Source organism: Aspergillus alliaceus, assembly GCF_009176365.1.
Source record: "Aspergillus alliaceus strain CBS 536.65 unplaced genomic scaffold BDW43scaffold_50, whole genome shotgun sequence".
NCBI lineage: Eukaryota > Fungi > Ascomycota > Eurotiomycetes > Eurotiales > Aspergillaceae > Aspergillus > Aspergillus alliaceus.
The window spans coordinates 201988-222482 of NW_022474733.1; the positions used below are offsets into that span (position 1 = coordinate 201988).

The 20495-nt window shown below is 47.1% G+C and overlaps 5 protein-coding genes across 5 annotated transcripts; 2 read left to right on the forward strand and 3 right to left on the reverse strand.

Moving 5' to 3' along the window:
- The first annotated feature begins 1406 nt into the window (after window positions 1–1406).
- Window positions 1407–2350, forward strand: BDW43DRAFT_287822 (uncharacterized protein). Its single transcript, XM_032043198.1, has one exon. The coding sequence runs from the start codon at window positions 1465–1467 to the stop codon at window positions 1693–1695; it is 231 nt and encodes a 76-aa protein (XP_031896530.1). The 5' UTR covers window positions 1407–1464; the 3' UTR covers window positions 1696–2350.
- BDW43DRAFT_186368 (uncharacterized protein) lies at window positions 1746–2044 on the reverse strand. Its single transcript, XM_032038955.1, has one exon. The coding sequence runs from the start codon at window positions 1951–1953 to the stop codon at window positions 1795–1797; it is 159 nt and encodes a 52-aa protein (XP_031896531.1). The 5' UTR covers window positions 1954–2044; the 3' UTR covers window positions 1746–1794.
- A 6564-nt stretch (window positions 2351–8914) lies between the features above and the next one.
- BDW43DRAFT_302967 (uncharacterized protein) lies at window positions 8915–11395 on the forward strand (the record flags this gene model as incomplete). Its single annotated transcript, XM_032045338.1, has 2 exons — window positions 8915–9223; window positions 9317–11395. 2 exons carry the CDS (start codon window positions 8915–8917, stop codon window positions 11393–11395), a joined length of 2388 nt encoding a protein of 795 aa, XP_031896532.1.
- A 960-nt stretch (window positions 11396–12355) lies between these two features.
- BDW43DRAFT_186503 (non-ribosomal peptide synthetase) lies at window positions 12356–15236 on the reverse strand. The gene has a single exon (XM_032038956.1). The coding sequence runs from the start codon at window positions 15122–15124 to the stop codon at window positions 12437–12439; it is 2688 nt and encodes an 895-aa protein (XP_031896533.1). The 5' UTR covers window positions 15125–15236; the 3' UTR covers window positions 12356–12436.
- Window positions 15237–17382: 2146 nt separating this feature from the next.
- On the reverse strand, window positions 17383–18760 carry BDW43DRAFT_314731 (S-adenosyl-L-methionine-dependent methyltransferase; the record flags this gene model as incomplete). Its single annotated transcript, XM_032047883.1, has 4 exons — window positions 17383–17723; window positions 17772–18220; window positions 18274–18403; window positions 18460–18760. 4 exons carry the CDS (start codon window positions 18758–18760, stop codon window positions 17383–17385), a joined length of 1221 nt encoding a protein of 406 aa, XP_031896534.1.
- Window positions 18761–20495: the final 1735 nt, after the last annotated feature.

Genomic DNA, 20495 nt, shown 5'->3' on the forward strand with positions numbered 1-20495 from the left:
CTCGCACAAATTTGTTGCTTGCCTGTAAACTTGTTTTAATAGCTTACGTGGCGGCTCAATCTTTTTGTGGTTGGGATTGGATTGAGCCTCTTGTAGGCTCAGGTAACACGAGTCCTAGTTAATATATAATGTAGCAAGTCTGTCAACTAAGTAGAGAAACAATACTCGGAGTTATAGGTAAAAAGATAGTAGGCCTTGGATACTACAGGGGGTGGTTTTTTGAGCTATTGAAACTGTAACATTTTTTTGTAGATTACATCATGAACACGGAAAACGGAGGCCTGATTGACAAACATTGTTAGGGAAGTCTAGACCTCGTCAACGTTAGAGCTCTATGGCATCCGGTGTTTCTAAAACTCAACACGCATTGCTCCGAACTAAACTTATAACGTATTTGTTACATCAGTCAGAATTTCGTTTCTTATTTGCAACATAAATACAGTATCTAACATGCTACATAAAGTGCAGCGAACAAAATCTTGAAGCATACTTGCCGTTGGCGAGCCGAGATACCTATCTAATGGTTCGTTGTTCCGCCATAAACTCTCCCCTTGGTCGCCCGCAGAATGATACCTTGCATTGACGGAGCAGCCCTCCAGCCACCTCTACATTAACCAAGTCCCGAAAGGTAATGCTCGGTTGCCCGATGTGTCTTTGATGTTGAGATTGGGAGGCCCGCCGGAAGCGATAGGAATACCAGCCGAAGATATCGTATCCGAGCGGGTTTGGGTTGGGCTATGCCTGACCCGTAGCCAACCTTGCACCAAGATTACTATACCTCATTAGGTCCTATCACGTCATGTACTACTACTGCTACGGATATGGACAGTACTTTGGTTAGTAGACCGTACATACTTTCCGAAAGGCGGTGGGTGATCGGAACCGCCACTAATATAGCAGCTATCTGCGAGTTGGGTCTGCAGTAACCCAATCCGATAGTGAACCAGCAGTTCCCTTCTTCCGCATGAAATGGTACATTACAAAAAGACATGCAGTCTAGCAGTAAGAGCATAGGGTCATTATACGCCACATGTACAGGGTCTGTATAGTGGAAAAGACAGGGACATGAACAGCATACTTGAATATTCTCCTACGGCTATTGCAGGTCTGTCGTATGCAGCCGTTTTAGCTTAGGACGTAAGGGAGAATCAGGTGACTCTTTTCGCGGGGTCGTGATGGGGTAGATGAGGTTGGAGGCAACCTCGAAATAGGCGCGGTAAGAGGGTGTGATCGGAGCAGTTGAATAGATGTCACAGGCCGAAGTGGCCGAAGTTGGACCCGGTGCCGACTAAGTGCTTTAGGAATATTTCTGACAGACGAACTCTTTCATCGGAAGAAGCGGTCACACAAGCGTGATTGATGCATGATATATATAACCAACTCAAAATCCATCAGTCAAATCACAACGCAGATATAGGGTGTTCCAGTAGGGTTAGGCGTGGCAGTTGCATCTCTACGTAGATAATGGCACTCTTTTTTGCGCACGGCCTCGCAAGCTCGTTTACTTTTCCCCTTCCTCTCACTAGGCTCGTTTCAGGGCCCTGTCACCGCATGACACAAGATGCAACTTATTTACGGAGTATGCATTTCGGTCGCTGGCTACTTTGGAGGTGTGAAATACTAGCATTTACATGCAGTATTTCTGGGCTAAAAAATCTTGTAAAGTGCTGTACCGTAGGGATTCATGACACCTAGATCCTTATTTCTGATGACTTCACGGAAGATATCCATGGTTTTATCCATGGTTTGGAATGTGGTTCCCATGGATATGTAAACCTTGTTCCTAAGGTCTAACTATAGGAGGCGGCATCTAGAGCATCCATCAGAGCTGCATCCAATCCTATCACCTGCTATATACGGAGAAGGAAAGTGCTGATATTCAGCACTATCGAACCGCCTACCACGGCAGAGCCGACATGGTATGTAACCCGACTGTGGTATTTCCCCGTACATTGTCAAGTTTTTGACCTAGACCGGGCCATTGCAAATGTAATCATGCTTAGAAGACCAACCAGAACCACTAGTATGGTCGAGTAATCAGTAGTCAAGGCCTGCACTAGACTGTTAGTATGCACAAGTAATCCATAATTAGGGAATCTCATGCTTTCCATCCCCCTCGACAGAAACACTACGGATGGGTGCTATATTAACACGATCGTTCCACAGCTTTCAAGGTCCACCTATGTTTGGCTCTAGGAAAAGGTCTGGATTTCATAGGGCAACAAGAGATTCAGGGAAGCCCCGAAACCTAGAGATATTAATAAAACATTCCGAGGAAATATGTGGCAATTTCTTTTCTTCACCTTTGTGTCTCTTACTACTTATTGCTAATTTCTATTTCGCAAGTTATTTATTCTTTAAAACCTTCTCTCACTATTTGGCTACTCTTTTGTATCCTATGAATTTCCTTTACTCAGGCTAGACATACAGTGGATTCTATGATCGCTACGAATGTCAGTGCGATTATATAATTAAGCAAGGAAACAAAAAGAAGCAGGCAGAAGAAAAAATAACGGGGGCGAAACAGCAATATAAAACAGCACTATATAACAACTTGGCCAGCCAGAAGAGGGTATTAATTTTCTAACCACTTCTTCCAAGCTTTTATTCTCTAGTAACTCTTAGGTATGTTCGCGGATACTAGAAACTCAACAAGACTTTTACTTCCTAAAAACCCAATACAGGAAGACCCTCAACCAAACTTCACATCAGGTACTGAGTTGAAGCGAAAGCGACAAAGTACAGCTTGTACAGTCTGCCAAAGGAAACGTGTAAAGGTAAATATATAATTCCCTTTTCTTTACTTCTTGTTTTCAGATTTTTAATAACTAATAGTGCACCGGTATAGCTCCTTGTCAGGGATGTACTGCCACGGGGTCTGAGTGCGTATTTGATTTCTCGAAAGACAAACGCCGCAAGGAAACATTACTAAAAGCACAGAGAGATGCATCGAATACTTACCAGGTTCTTATACAGTTAGTCCGCATTTTGTATCACGGGACTGATGAAATTGTCAAGGAACTCCGAGCGCATATACAAGGTGCCCCCTCACTTCAAGAGGCTATGGTAAAATTGCGATTGTTTTCCCCTAAGTGATTATCTTCGAACTATGTTCACTCGCTAAGGCCTATATTAATCTTAATGGCACGCTGTTAGTCTAGCCTTAATTTAACACGAATAACATTTTCCAAAAGCCTTGTAACATTAATATCAAATGCGCCAAATTACACATTCATGTTTAGCTTTGAAAAACGTAATATCCGTAAGGGTACGGACGTGGTGGTGGCAGGTTTCCATTTACCCTTACTTGTCTGTCATTGTGGGATATACCTATAGTACCATTACAAGCAGGCAGAAGGACCTTGTGGGTGAAGGTCTGTGCTGGCCTTCTTACCATGGCATTATTTTTTCGGCTCTCATGGCCACGACTATACTATCAGCCCAGGCTGCACATAGCCCTTCTCAGATAGCTTCATGTTTAGTCCAACAGTGCTCTTCAAGAAACTCTTTTGAGAGACACCTGTATAAAATCCAGGGCTGCTCAGATAGGTACTGCTTTCGCTCGTTTTCCTAGAATTTCGTGAGGGCCCAACGGTTATCAACGTCGTCGCTTTTGCCTTGAGGGACGAGGCTGCATATATCACAGGATAGGGACAACATAGGCCCATGGATGGAGGAGAAACTACTTGAACACCGTTTTCATGTTTGGAGCTCCCACGCCTCAGACATTGGGGCGATCCATAAACCTCATTCAATGGCGAAGCTGGTTCATTTGACAGCCAGCAAGTCCCGTCTGCTTCGTGGAACCAGCCGCTGTACAGCGATAGACTATTTACTAAAGTTGTGGGGTGCAGGTCGAACTGGTTATATTAATTCTATCTTTCTTTCTCTGGATCCCATGACAGATGTGATCATTATGCGTATGCTCATATATTAACAGGACTGGAGTTAGGGACAAAGATTGCAAGTAGCCTATGGCCTCCGATACGCTGTTCGCAGGTAAAAATACATGTGTGAATATAGGTAAAAAATACGAATTACACCATGGCATTTACCTGGATCTCCTTTACCTACACCAGGAAAGTCGTCGTCCTTCTTTGTGATAAAAACTTAGGACTACCATCTAGGCTACGGTGGCGGACGGGCGAATGTGCATGTGATCTGTTTACATCATATCACGTGAGTTGGACGCACTCATTGAACTGAAAGCCTCGTGTCTGTAGTTCTAGAACGGACATGCTAAACGACTTGACACTAACTGAACTGAAATTCGCCATGTTTTTATCGTGGGCTTCTATTATTCATACAGCGCCAATCTTTAGTTAATATGTGGCATAGACATGTAACAGGAAACGAATGTAACAGCAAACTACCAGTTCACTGGGGGAAATGGTTCACTTATTAGGGCATAATAGAGGGTCGCTTCAGTACAACCTCACAAACTTTCGATCATCTTTTGCAGTGTTTGGAGCTCCGTCTGAAGGCTGACAATGCAATCATAGGTATTCTGCAGAATCAATGCTTTTCTACCCTGTCTCTACCCCCTCGCCGACTTGACATCGGGTCCTGCTGTCGCTGTCTCTTGTTTGGTGGCGTCTTCAAGTTGCTTGTATCTGGCATTTAGATCCGCTCTGTAACGCCTCTCCACCTCATTGTGCGCCTTCTTCCGCAGGTTGCGAATGTCCGGATCAACCTTGTCCGAGGATGTAAATGAACAATTTTGCTGCCCAGCGCTGTCCTACGGTCCCAGCCGTTTCCGCATTGGCTTCAGCCTAACATAATGTGCAGGTGAGGGATCTGGATTAGAAGTAGGAGTAACCGACGTACGTATTAGCTCCGGTTTTAGCTGCTGCGAAGTGTCCATAATCATGCTCCTGTCGATAGGCGGCTTCGCTGACTTATCACATAGCATCTGTTTGCTTCTCAATGGCGCCGACGCGTCGTAGCAAGTCACACCAAGGTCCTGGCGACTACGTTAGCAGCGTACGCCGTGGGCATTCAATGGGTAATGAATATATTCTCACTCTGGTACAAGTGGGGGTATCACACAGGAAGCCCTCCGTCAATTCATATCAAGGCTGCAAGTCTCGTCCAGTGAGGTATCCGGAGACTGTAGCTGAGCGTCAGATGGTGACAGGCTGCAGTCATAAGGTTGCAACCAGTTACCACCTGGAAGCAGTGGGAAATTCGTCAACCATTGATCGTTCCAACTCGAAGGGAAATTTCTGTTTGTAACATAAACATCCATTTTAACAATGCTAGATAACATTATTCTTGAAGTATACATAAAAGATAATAAGTGAAATTTAGGAACGCGTTTCCGAGGGCTTTTAGCTACTCAGGTGGCCAAACGGGATGGGCTGTTGCGCGCATACATTGGGCTAGTTAGTATGTATGAACTACAGTGGCGGAAGAGGTTTTCTGCCATCCAAGGATCATGAAATTAGTAAATAGACATGCCATTTCCGAAGGCTATCGGTACTCAATGAGCTCTTTGAATATCAGAAGCCGGGGTCATCCGACTCCAGAGAGGCGGATCAGTTTGTCAGTACCTTTGGTACTCTGTCCTAGGCCCGGAAACGAAGAGTCTTTTGTCAAACCTTCTCCCAACATAAGCAGCCTTATAGGCCAAGGTGTTTAGCTGATTGAAAAGGGCCAGCGTACCATGACCGAAGACTGTGTCAGAGGAATGAACATTGTTGTGATTTCAGGGAAAGATGGCATTTGAGAGGAGACAAGACGTACATTGAGCAGCATCTTGCCTGAATAGATACAGGAAGAAGGAGAGCGTCTTAGGGGTTATAACCCCGGCACGCTTGCCAAGGCGCTTGCTATACACCAGCTATACACCATATCTTCAACAAAGATTAATTGGGACATCCCGGAATTCCTTTGGCAGTGAACAGTCGCAATGACTGCCACTAATAACTCGCCAGCTAAGGTAATAGAGTTTAACTTGATGGATGAGAAATGACTTAGCATTATTGCTCCTTCACGTCATTATCATAAAGCATCTACCAGCCCGATGACAACACTTCCAGATTCGACATTGTATTGCCTTCCCGGTTATGACCTTCATGGCACTTTGACATGTATCCTGTGTAGGCTTATTTTGCAACTTTTTAGCTTTTTGAGCAGAAAAGCCGTGCGGATACAACCGCCCTAATATGCACATATTTGATCTTCTAGTGAATCCCCCTGCTATTTAATACGAGGAGATGCTTCTATTCAACTGAAAATGCACATGCTGGACAGACTTGCCAATACACCGCTTTTCTGACACCTTGGCTCTTCCTCCTGGCATAGTCGCGATGTGCGTCTTAACATCTTGTCTAAGAACTAAGAACATTCAAAAGCAGATCCGAGGTGCGCTTCTGTGTTTGCTTTCAGCTAGTGAACGAGTAGCATCACTATACTGCCTTTAGCATAGCTTTATGATTTTAGGTAATAAATTACACGTTTCTACGCCTGTTCTACTCTTGTCTAGATTGGGTGTCAGTATTTATCCCGCCCCGCATCGAAATTGAGTAGGCGATGCTTGTATTTGGATTCTGCATACCTTGGCTATGGTCATTACTTCTTGATCTTAAAGATAGATGGCGTTGGTGGTGGACTATTACCTGGAGTGTTAGAAATATCGGGTCTTACGCTGGAAATACATATGGGCACCAGATATCTATATCACCATCATTCTGTCTCCCAGGTTAACTTCGAATACTTTTTTTCTTCCTTCGTTAGCATTTCTGGAAAGCTATTAGTCAATGTAGTGTCCCATTTCTATACTTTATCGGATCAAAGACCGTAAATCTTATTTATAACCGATTTAGAAGAGCCCTTGAACATTACACATCCCTCTGAAAGGATCACGAAAGCTGAGAAATCTCTACTCAGAATTTGCTTTTCAAGAACAATGCAGTCACGTCGCGAGCGGCAGCTACACCGCTCTATAAGGCATATAAGGCACCTTCGATGAAACCTAGGGTGAGGGTAGCGATATCGCTTCCGGCAAAGTATATACGGCCATGGGGCCTTCGGATCTGCGGTGCAGCGCCGGTCATATGCCCGGAACGATGTACCATCCAACTACCCTTAGAGAACTCGTCGGTGCACTAGTCATGGCACTCTGCATCGAGCACTTCGATATCAGAGATAAACTTTCGAAGCGCGGCTTGAACGGCCCCGAGGTCGTTAGCGGAAATTGCCGCGGCGTCAGAGACCATACACATGATTAATGTATCTCCGTAGTAGTAGCGATCTGTTCTTACCGCAATGAGAGGGTGCTTGCCGGCAGGGGCGTAGGCAGAAAAATGGTTCAATTTCCCCCTTGACTCACACCCAGAACTTGTTCGCCATCATTGGATTCTTTTGGTCGATCATCGTGCGGACAGCGGGAGGCAGAGGGGGTGTAATCTTTATGTCTCCGAGAGTATTGACTGGCACTGCCAAAATAACTGTATGTGCGGAGAGCGTTTGTCCGGCGCGTGTTCTTATAATAACCTGGGAGCCATCATCCTTGACAGAGCTCACTGGTGTGGATAGACGCAGGTCTGCAGTGGACTCGTCTAGTATTGTTATGGGACTGACTTACAGGCAGCCCTATATCATGGAAGCTCTGCCTAAGGCATCGCTGCCAAGCCTTTACCACACAAATATTTCGTACGACGTGTTATTTCTGTTAATTAGCTATTTCTTCTTGTTCAATAGGCACGCTTAGGTTAGAACAATCTATTCGTCCCGTAACAAGTATAGCTTCAATCAGTCCTTTTGTGCCATACTGGATACTCCATGTCCCAGGCGAGATTAAACTAGGGGTATTCTACGATCAGTGAGTGGCTTTCAACATATATCCACCCACCCTGAGCACCCAATAACGAATATGTGATATGGCTACAGCTAAAACCACTTCGTTACATTACTTGGAAATATACCTAGTCGAAGCTTGGAACTTTACAATTTACTCCTCTTCGAATCCCAACCCTAATGCTACCCACAAAACAACCTTATTATGAACTTTAGTCGTCCTGTGGGTCTATTTGTCGCCGGCACTTTGTCAATCTTGGTCCGGGATATAACGCAGCTTATCACATGAGTAGTAGCGCAACTCACTAGTCAACGGATGCATCAGGCGCACGGGCAAGAACAACACGCGATATAGCCACAAGGGTTCCGCTAGGTTTTGTATCTGAAATGAAAACAAGGCGTCACAGAGGAGCAAGAGTCAGTTTCTCAGAAATGCTTAAGCACTGAATCAACGTGTTGCTGATCGGGACAAGCTCATCCCCACATACAAGTGCGCTCGGCCGGTCAAGGTAGGGGAAGCAAACAATTTGTACCGAAAGGATGTCTAAGACTTGACCGTCACATTGGCTTTTATGGCTCCACCACTATCTCTTGGCATGACATCACTGGCTGTGCTCAAGTTTTATGTCACTTTGTGACTCGTTTTTCCCAGTCTCTGGAAACGTTCAGTGCACCTGTATAATGCGATGGTATGCCGTTCCCCTTGACCACGCCACCCGTGACTCGGGTATAAGTCTGCACCTACCACTATTTGCTGTGGTGAACAAGGACCACTAGCCGCAGAAGCCCGGCGTCCCTAGCATATCAGGCGGAGCAGTCACGTGTTGGCACGCCCAAACTTTTACGTTTCAAGTTGCGGACTGCAGTTTCTCTTCATTGCCGGTAATCATCACATCCTGAAGGGGCCACAGTGACTCAAGCATTTTGGATACGGTGTTTCTGGGACGACTTCTGCTCATGGTTCCAGCTTGGCCAACGTCTATCGATACACGCTGACGGCAGCAGGATCGGTGGAACAGGCGGAATCCGTTACTTGCGTGTCCCTCGCAGTATAAGCCGGTTTGCGCCATAGGTTAAATTGCCCGTAAGAAGCATTCGGCAAGTCAGATAAAGGATGTCTGGCAGTAGAGTCGATCATAGAACCGCTGGAAACGACCGCATTGTTTCGCGTATCCGCGAATCCCTACAACAAGAAGGGGAAGACATCCGCATCTCGCGGACGGTTCTCTCTGCGGCCGTCGACGAACTCCTGAAGACACATGATGCGGGATTGGCGTTAGCACAAGCCAACGCAGACCGCACGCACCTTCTGGCTGAGCTGGAAAAGTATAGACATGCCGAACAACTGCTTTCCAGAGACCTTCGTGCGGCGGAGCGGGTCATAAATGGGGTGATTCGAGGCGATTTCTCTTCCAGGCTGCTGGTAAAGCCTTGGAAAGCGAATGCGTGCATGTCAGGCCTTACAGCCACCAATGATCTGCTGCATGACCAGGTCGAGGGCGCTTCTTTAATAGAGAAATCCAAAGTCTTGTCAGATAGTGTCAATGGCTTGGCGCCGGGCATGGCATCAAGAGCTCAGATTATCGAGCCTAGCGGAGGCGGTGATAGCACGCTAGTGATGGATGCACCGTTGGAGGTCTCGAACCTGAAAGTAACGATCAATAATATGGTCGGGAGTCTTGAGAGGTTCGCGAAGCAGCTCAGGGGCGTCGCTCGAGACGTGGGTGTTAATGGAAGATTGGATAGGCGGGCCGAGGTGATAGGTTTCTATGGGGTTTGGAGAGAGATAATCGAGGAGGTCAATGGCATGGCCGAAAACCTGACAACACAGGTCCGTGGCTTTGGCGAAGTCACAGAGGCTGCCACTTGTGGTGACTTCAGCGAGTTGATCACTATCACTGCATCCGGTGAAATGGACGACCTCAAGAGACGAATCAACGCAATGATATCTAGCCTGCAGGAGAGCATTCAGCGCAATAGCGCGGCCAGAGAGGCAGCCGAGTCGGCCAATCGAAGCAAGTCGGAATTCCTTGCCAACATGAGTCACGAAATTCGCACACCAATGAATGGAATCATCGGCATGGCGGAGATAGCCCTTGAGACGGAAGGGCTGCACTCTACCACACGGGAAGCTCTGAACCTAGTTCATAGCCTGGGCAACAATCTTCTGGCGACCATCGACGACGTCCTTGATATCTCGAAAATAGAAGCCAATCGTATGGTGATCGAAAAGGTCCCTTTCAGCCTGGGATCTATGGTGTTCAACACCCTTAAATCGCTTGCAGTGGAGGCTAGTAAAAAGAGGGTCGACCTGCTCTATGAGGTTGACAGCTCTGTGCCAGACTACGTCACTGGAGATCCGAACCGACTTCGCCAAGTAATTCTTAATCTGGTGGGTAATGCAGTAAAGTTCACAGAGCGTGGAAAAATTCAGGTGATCGTTAATATGGCCCAGCATGAGAACTTCTCGGACGATCAATGCGTCGTGGAATTTTCCGTTGTAGATACTGGAGTTGGGATTGAAATGGACAACCTCGAGCTCATCTTTGACAAGTTTCAACAGGCGGACGGCTCAGTGACCAGGAAATTCGGCGGCTCGGGCCTCGGCCTCACTATTTCTAAGAGGCTTGTAAACCTGATGGGCGGGGATATCCGGGTCAAGTCAGCCATTGGTTTGGGGAGCTCATTCTCCTTTACTTGTGCGTTGATGCTGGAGAAGACGACTGGTCCAGTGGTTGAGCAGCTGGCCCCATACAAAGACTACACCGTTCTTTATTTCAGATCGGGATCTCAGAGTGATGAAAATATCCACCAGCTACTCAATAAACTAGGGATTCGACATCTTGTCTACAGTCAGCATGAGCTTCTAGAAGCTGCCATGCAGAGCCTGGACCAGGATCATAATCAAGTGGGCGCTATCATTGTGGAAACAGTTGAGACAGCATTCGAGTTGCGGGCTCATAAAGCTTTCAGTTCAGTCCCTCTCGTCCTGTTCAGCCCCGTGCCATCGTTGCCCTTGACGGTCTCTCTGAAGTCAGCCTTCGACTTGGGTATCACGTCCTACGTGACAGTCCCTTGCCGTGAAGAAAAACTTGCCAATAGCCTTCTCTCGGCGTTGCGGAATCAGCCTAAGCGCATTACTCCCAAACGTTCTAGTCCTCTGGCGATCCTATTGGCCGAAGACAATGAAATTAATCAGCGGGTAGCACTGAAGGCACTTACGAAGTGCACCGATGACGTTACGGTTGTTACAGACGGCCTAGAGGCATTCAAGAATTTCCAGGAGCGAGCTTTCGACCTGGTAATCATGGATGTTCAGATGCCTGTCATGGGTGGATTGGAATCGACGTCAAGGATCCGGCAGTACGAAAAAGCGAACAATCTATCGCACACCCCAATCATTGCCTTGACGGCTCACGCCATGGCAGGTGACTGTGGAAAGTGTCTGGATGCTGGTATGGATGATTACTTATCTAAGCCTCTCAATCAAAAGCGCCTGGTGGATACTATCCTTACATACACCTCGAAACATCCTAGGCCCGGAGACTCATCCGAGACGAGTACAGTCGAGACCTCACCCGCCACGCATATTTGATACTTTAGTATAATTACGTTTTGCATACCAAATCTAGGTGTGCGTGTTGAATAAGCACTAAGCTCAGTAGCCCATCCAAGAGGCAGTTCCACTTCACACATGGTACTGCACGGTGAACCGAATGAAACATGTGGACTTGCGCAAACCTCAGTCTGGAATATTATGTCTTTGAAAATGTGGCATTCAGGCTGAGTTTCAGAACCAGGTCATGCCAAAGCGGCTTATAGTCAGATCAATGCATGGAATTTGGTTGCATCTGCAGCTGTCTGTGTACTCTGTGTACTTGTGAAAAGAGGGTATATAAGAGGAAATGGGCGACTGCAGACGCGGAAAACTGCGTCTATGCGCGTGAAGAGACAATACCGTTGAAGAATCTCTGCCAGTCGTTCCCGAAAGGGTGATGCAGGGAAAGTCCGGATGTTCGGCTTGTATGCGGAGAGGGAGAAGGTGAGGATGCTGGTTCTCGCGGTGATTCTATAGACTCCTCAACTGGCCACCACTTGAAGTTGTCTACCTTACAAATTGCATTCTCCCTTCCTTCCGCTTGCTTCCGCTATCTCCTGTCTCTCTTACAATGCCACCATCTGTAAGGACAGTATGATACAGTTCTGCACCAGATGCCTCTATATCTGACCGTGTCTCTAGCTCACATATGATGAGCGATGTATACCCTTATACCAGTAGCACGTTATTAATCTGTCATATGTCATCTGCAGTCATTCTGTCCAGAAGTCCGCATCGCCCTTCTCTCCAAGCCTGTGGGTGTGTTTATCTTAAAAATTGCTTTAAGGCACGACACATTTTGTCATGAAAAGCTGCGACTAGCTCGACAGCTATGGAGAAGCTTCCAAGGTATGGACCAACTTGTAAAGCGCCTGAAATTTTTCATGTAGTGTTTCGCAAAGCCAACGACAGCACAGCCATACAAAATCTATTTATTCCTACGGATCCCGCCTCCACGGATCTCAACGCACAAAGCTATTCAAATCGAGCAGTACATTTCCTCAATAGGACATAGATGCCTAGTTAGAGACTTACAAACTATATCCCCCGTGCCTCCATCGCCCTACTGAATGCCTTATGCAGACCCCTCACATACTTCGGTCCTAGTATGTTATGATGCTCGCCGTCCATTCGATGATACCTCGCCCCCTGCTGCGTATACTCGCCCCATGCTTTCATTTTCTCCTTCCACTCGTCCAGTCCACAACCAAAGATCTCCAGCGGAATACAATAAAATACATCCATAGACTTCACCGTCCCAGAAATACTGTACTGCCGCAACATCATCTGCAGTGCTAGCATTAAATCCGCCCATTTCAGGATCTGACCTGCGTCCAGTCCCAACTCAGTCATGCGTTCACTATCAGCGATGTCCACGACCTTCTGGACGGCAGCTAGCTTCTGATCACAATGCTCGAAGGATAATGCCTGCATAGTTGGCTTGGATATAATACCCAAAAAGAAGGCAAGGTGAGTTAGGCACTGGTTGAATCCAACGTTGCGCATTCCGCCCACAGAGTACGGGAGGCGGTCGAGGGAGGCCACGAAAGCGACCTCTTGGCCGTCGGCTTCAAGGCGTTTTGCCAGCTCAAAAGCCAAGAGAGCGCCAAGGGTGTACCCGGCAATCGCGTAAGGCCCATGGGGCTGCTGAGCCTTTATACCGGCTAAGTAGCAGTCGATGCATGCTGTGACTGTAGTAAATGGCGGGGTATCATCGAAACCACGGGCATGGAGAGCGTACACTGGTCTATCAGTGAAGAACCGGGCGAGGTCCAGAAAACCGAGAGCTTCACCTGTGCCGGGATGGACTAGCCAGAGGGGTGTTCTTTTGCCGTGGGGTTGCAATGTCACAACAGGGTTATATTCTTTTTCCTTGGTGGATGTCAGAGCATGTGCGAGGCTGCGGATAGTCAGGTTGGTCATCATCGTCAGGATGGGGATACTCTTGAGGTTAAGCCGTTGCTCAATACGGCGCTTGAGTTGGAGAAGCTGCACGGAGGTTAAGCCTAGATCAAAGTGGTTTGTGTTAACCCCTATGGAGCAGTCAGGAAGGTTGAATAGATTGCCCAGCTCCTTAGCTATTATTCGTTCGGCCGCAGTGCTTGCTGGGGCGTGTGTCCGATCTTTATACTCGTTTATGAAACGGATGTTGTCTTCCTCCTGCTTGGCGTATTGCCCTGCGCGCATGGCGGTGCTTAAGCTCGAACGACTGAGCTTTCCTAACGTCGTCCGCTCCAGCGACTCACGCGGTAGAGGGAGGATATAGGGCCTCGTGCTCGTAATCAAAAGTACACGCCGCGTTATTGCCAAGGCGACATTATAGCGCGCTTCAATATCGTCCCACACATAGTCGGGACAATACACCACGCAAACCTCCTCCTTATTACCGGAAAAGTGTGCAAAGCAAACGACGTGCTGGGGAATGATGCCAGGGATCTGTGCTTCCTCGACCGCGCTATCAAGATCCTGCGGCAAATATTTCACACTATTGATGCTTATCATCTCTTTCGTTCGGCCGGAAAGGTGCAGCTTCCCTTCATGAATGAACCCTGTGTCTCCAGTTTTGAACCATCCGTCTCCGGTGAAAGCCTCCGCCGTTGCAGCCCCATTATTCCAGTAGCCTGTGAAAACGATGGGACCGCGTAGCTCGATGCTCCCAGAACGCGCCCGCATTTCAATTCCGGGGACACATTCACCCACGGAAGCAAACTGAAAGCCGTGTTGGAGATCGTAGACTGGGCAATTTGAGTTATAGATCGACCCAGCGCAAGTTTCGGTCATCCCAAATCCGGGCACTATAACATTTCCTGGAGCACCATAATTCATCAAGAGACTGGACAACCGATCGCAAACTTCCACACTGTTCGATTCACCCCCGGAAACAACATATCGAAGACAACTCAGATCGAAGTCGACGTTCTCGGGCCCAGCTTTCAAAAGGCGCAAGAGCTCCACAAGGAAAAAATTAGGTGCGAACGTCCGCCCCACCCTATGTTTGTGAATCAGAGTCAGAAACAGTAGTGGGTTTGCTAGAATATTCTCCGGTTCTACATGCAGCTGATTCGTCCCAAGAAACAGTCCATGGAGATGGATTTCGACGAGGCTGCCGACATGATCAAGGCGGATCCAATTCAGAAACGAGACACGGTCCGGCTCAACTGGAAGCGCAGCGCATTTGCCATCCAGGGAGGCCAGGATCTGCTGCTGCGTTAACGGCACGGCCTTTGCCTGCCCTGTACTGCCGGAGGTAAGCATGAGGACCGCGGGAGTGTTACGCGCCGAGGTGCGGCTCTCCATGGTGGATGCTGAGGCAGGTAATGTTTGGATATCCACAATTCTCAAAGGTGTCCCGTCGTCCTCCCATAGTTCCTTTCTTGTCAAACAAATCGGGTCGCCCAACAGACTGTGCAGATGCGATAAGTGCTTGGAGCGGTGCGTGGCAACCTTTGGTAGAGGAGTAGACATAGCTGGGATACAGCCCGCGTATAATGTTGACCAAAACCAGATGATATTGTCTAGATGGTCTGCGAAATGCAGAAGAATCACAACACCATCTTTAAAACTTGGTATCGTACGCAGGCGAGAGCTATTTGCTCTTGCAAGCTCCCGGAGGGACCGATAGGTTAACCATTGAGGCTCCGTGCTTCCACGCGGATACACGCCGATACCTTGGTCACGAGTGCCCGCGGCTTTTTCTAGGAGGTCTATGATGGTTTGGATGGCCATTTTAAAACCCTATCTCTAGTTGGAAACTTCAACGTGGGAGAAAATATCGTGGTCCTAACGGAGAATGGAGGTACATGCGAGAGTTCCCAAGTGGGTCATAGCCTGCTAATTATAGGTACTTAAGAACCCTATGTTCGCGTATCATGATTTTACTTTAACAAGCATGGCGGGGAATGCCTGGCCTTGCCTGGCCTTGGGCAGCCCTTGCCACATCTTAGTCGGCAATGTCAGTCTATCTATCCTACTCCATTCGGCTGAGAACAGAAGGTTATTCATCTGGTGCCAAGGGTATATTGGAAGAGGGACTTAATACCTACCAACCATGCAGCCTTTCCTTAGTCGGTCAGGCCAATCAGTATGTTAATAGTGACACGATGACTATCGCATTATACGAACCTTGGAGATCTACCAAATTAACTGCAGCGTGTTCATTCACATACCAAACCACGTATGCTATGATTTTGAGCGTGCTGCTGCTTTAGGAAGGAAGCTTTTTCCGGACCAGGCGTGCCGGCTCCCGTCAGGCAGGTCTTGTTTCCAGAGCTTGCATCAAACGAACCCCATTGGCGAAATCGCAGTGCGTGACTTCTAAGCGCGTCGATTCTCCGCTACACAATACTTCTAGATACATCCGAGGACGCGTCCAGTGGCAGTCATTGAAGAGCTGCATTGACTTTCTTATAAGCAAGGAATTGATCTACTTGGGTAGAAGTTCCCTACTTTGAGGCATGGTACTCACAGCTCCCTCCTCTCCTCGTTTCTTTTCCCTGGCATCGGGACACTAAACACATCTCCCAGCCTTCAATCTTCGAAGTTTCAAACAGATTACTTAAAGCTGAAAACAAACGAAAGCATTGGCTTTGTCAGACTACCTCCTTCTTCTTGATTCCTTTCTTGATCTTCCAGATGAACTATTGCTTCTGATTATTGATCACTCGGAGAATGGGAAGGAGGTTCATTCTATTTTGATGACAAGTTCCCAAATCTATAATACCGAATATCAAAGCCTATGATTCACGAAAGAATCTACCCCTAAGAAAGGCTTTTATAGGTGATCATGTGCCTGTTGTCGAGTTGCTCCTGAGATATGGAGGAAGTCGAAAGTGACGTACTGCCCGGACTGTCTACTTAGCGGCTAGACACGAGAGTGGGAAAGTACTAGCTATGCTTAACCGTGGAAGGCCCATAAACTCAATCGACAGTATCGAGATGGCTTTTCCAGCTCTATGCTGCGGAATATGGTCGTTATGGTGTGGCTCCGTGGCTCAGGGAACACGTTGGTCGTTTATATTCACTCTCCTACCAAATGCGGAATTTCTATAAAACGCTAAATTGAGTTTACCTTGATAGCAAACCTTAAATCAGCTCATGCGTTAAAGTGTTTATTATAGTTTTGGTCTGGACCGCCCAAACACTGACTAGAGCTTATAATAGCCTTAAACCGACTATGTCGGGTTACGCAAGACCACCATAGATACAGATATCTGGGTTACATTCACCATAAGCATCCGGTCGGATGAGGAATCGCTTATATCCTTACATATTAACTACTTCGAGACATGTAAGTCACTCAGTTAATGAAGTGGTTGTCCAATCTGCTCTTGAAAGTTTACTATACGGTTGTCTCCAGGCTGTCTTGTTATGTAAATAAATGGTAGTTCGCCTTCATGGGTAGATAGAAAATATCAATATATAACTAACAGTAGTTGGAATTATATAAACACAAATACACCACACAACCTCGGCATTCTTCAACTTCGGGGCTGCCTCGGTATATCGGAGCATTAATATTCCAAGGCTCCAAGGAGGTCGTAACAATACCGATGAATAGTCTGGAGAGGTCAGATGGGTTCCAACTTTCTTGACAGTGGTTTTCCAATAAGCAGCGGGAGTACACACACCAGATTGTCATCTTGTGAAGTCAGATGATAATACGAGAGGGACACTTTATGACGTGGCAGGTAAAGCCAGACTTCTGGTTTTCTAGTAAGGCCCCTTCCTTGCTTAGTATGAAATTTACGACCCAGATGGGGCTTAGGAAAAGGCAGAGTGCATCCTATATCAAGGGAAAGGTAAGGGATATTCGGCATCCGTGCGCTGAGATGCGTGGTTGTCCAGATAAATGGCGTATGCAACCACAAAAAACATATTTTCCCAGGCTACATATCGTGAGGAACATTCTTTGGACCACAGAAGTTCCATGAATCATAAAGTATATTGCTTCGTACACTCCTCGGTAATAGTCAAAGTCCCAAAGCCTACGCGACCTCGGCTTCGATTAACATCTCGTACCGCTGAGGATCGGGCCAAAATTTGATGATCCGGAATCCAGAATCTGCCAAAAGCTTCTCCCACGCGCTCTGAGTGCGCTCGGATGAAGACAGTAAAGCCATCATTTCCACATCCAATGTGGCTTGGCTGATACTCGCCCCTGTTGGCAGAATGACCATATCGTAGATGAAGAGCTTGGAGTAGCCCTTGACCATGGCATGTCTCGTGTTCACTAGCAGTTGCATGGCCTTGTCATCGGGCCAATCATGAAGAACCGCATGCAGAAAGTAAGCACGACTTCCTGTAGATCTGGCATTAATAGCGAGCCCTGGCTATATTAATTGGGGGGGGGGGGGGGGAAGGGAACGTTTCTCACCTTTCACAGGCTGGGGTAGGAAGAAGTCATGAGCCATGGCTGTAATCTTGCTATCAACCTTCAGACCTGAAATGATTTCTGGCAGGTCCTGCAAGATTAGCGACCCCTGAGGGAGGTCGGGATGCCTCACAAGAACGTGGGAAATGTCCGTCCCTGTATTACCACCGAGATCAACGACGAACGGTGAGCCGTCCTCCAGCTTGGTACCCTCTAGCAGCTTGGCAGTGTCGTAAACCTTCGTCCACGGTGTCTTTCGAGCCGTAGCGGCTTCCATGTGGTCGATGAAAGTTTCTAAGTAGGAGGAACTGTTCTGCAGCCGGGCAAAGCAGGTGAGGCCGTCCGGGTCAATATCCGTGTAGTTGTTCTCATTGGCATTTGTGGGCTCCATGTACCCGATCTTGGCGAGATATGCAGGCAAATTCCGGGCAGCGGCAATGTATTGATTTGCCCTCGACGAAAATGTTAGTATTGCTGTTCTACTAATGGCACAATCCATGCTTACGCTGCTTGAAGCGAGGCGCGGACTTTAGTACTCTCGTCGCCGATCGCAAAAGAAAACTCAGTCGGTTTAAAGCTGTCTTCCGCGCTCTCCTCAACCACGTTGAAAGCCGCTAGCAAGCGAAAGAGCCGACCTGTATAGCTTCAGTATGTACTACTCGGCCATGCTGTGGTCTAGATGGAGCCTTACGCAGCAGGTTTGTATCGACACTGGCTGTGGCTAACTGAACCAGCTCATGAATAGACTTCTCACCCCCTCCAGCACCAGTCCAGGACTTCCAAATGCCCAGGTCAATGCATGTCTGCAGCGCGGCAAAGACCAAGGGGTGCTCCAAGGAGAAACCCCGAGCCCGCTCATATGGTGTTTCCACCCGAGCAAGCAACCGACGCGCCGCAGCGCGAACCTGTAGACGTTCAACTTCATTGCTTCCAAATGCTTCAAGTCGAACTGCATTAATAGCAGCGATAATTTCTGGTGTTTGAGACGACATGTAGTGCTTTTAGAATTTGAACTTCTACTCAGCAGTGGAGGGGTAGGATATGAGGCTTAAAAGATAAAGTAGCAGTATAACGCTCAGCCAAATGGAAGAAGGCAAGGTCAACTATAAATATGCCCAGGATAGCCCATTTCACCAGTAAGTTCTACACAGTAATTCTTAGTCCGGTACATGAGCAGGGCATAGACGTGCCAAGGTTAAGTACCCCCATTACCATGTCATGCAGAACGCCCCACAAGCCTTTGGTGCCGTCTAGCTACCTCGACCTCCACTTGCCGTCTGCTCGCACCGACCACCCTCTCACCTGCGTCGTCTTGATTCCACCATGTTTTCGCACGACGTACATTCAAGCATAGTGTAAGCTAATACCCATACCCTTGCTCTTGCTGGCTATAGAATTTTGTTCCTTGAATGCTTCATTCGGTGTAACACGTGGGGTTCCGAAAGTGGTCCTTGAGAATAAAGTCTGGCTATGAACACTGCAAGCGTGAAGAGCGGTCACATTCCTCACCCGCTTCAATCATTTGGGGAGAACCGTACGGAGGTCATGGTTGGAGAACAGTGCTGCTGCTCGAGTAGACTAAGTGAGAATGTGAACAACACCATGATATCATCAAAGACGAGCTGCTGGCACTGGCAGCCAGCGTATTTCCATGTTGCCTCTTTTTACACTAGATTGTCGTTTTCGCTCTGCAAATAGGATATTGCCAGCAAGAATTTTTGACATGGTTCACCACAGCATATAATAGAAACCATACCAGCCACTGTTGCTGGGTCTTCGCCCGTAAATAAACTTTGAAAATTTGATCAAGCGGATGTCTGTAGAATTTTAGGTTTCCGTCAACGCGGTCAAACGTTTGCGGATCAGTGCTTGGTGTTTCGTTACGCATGTCTTCGACAGTATTCTTGTTGGCAGGTTGTTGTCAGCCAGGTGATGTTCGTGTATTTTATTGATATAGGCTAGATATATCAGGAAGAACTTCTTTGGATCTAAGTCTCTTTATAGATTATATACAGACTTAAAACTAAGTAGTGTTCTTCTTGAAATACTTATAGAGCTTCAAATTCAGGACTGAGTTTTTAGAATAATAACTAATAATATATTAAATAATAAAACATTAGTTAATTCTCTGCAGCAGCCCTTATCTAATAATATTAATCTTAAACTCTATATCTTCTATATATTATCCAGCTTGGCCTAAACCAGCTTCTCGATCACCTTAAAGCAGTTCCGCTAAACAATACTGCAGAAATAAAGTAGACTGACTGGCAGTTATTATTAGCATGGATAAATATATATAAAACCACCCTTAACTATATTTAATAAAACAAAATCCATTCTAGAAATGAAACAACCCTGCAACTAGTTACATACCTCGTTATACCGCCTTCCTACTAAGGGTCCCCTGAAATAGCCATTTTCTTAACCCTCCCAGCTGACCCCCCTATGCCACTATATAGACCAGATGCAGAGCCTCAAGATGCCACGGCCTTAGAAGATGACACAACCTTAGATCCTGGCCTACTTGGTGTGTAGTCAGTGCATCTACAATGCAGCCCTCCTATGCCGAAGACCAAGCTCTTCCCCCGAGTTCTCTACAAAAGCCGTGCGAGGAGTGACAAAAGAGATAAGAGCTGGAACCGGTAGGTCTCACCGTGATATAAACGGTTGATTTTGCAGCAGTGGGATCGCAGGTGGAAAGAGATGGCTGGAAGGTAGGGCCAGAAC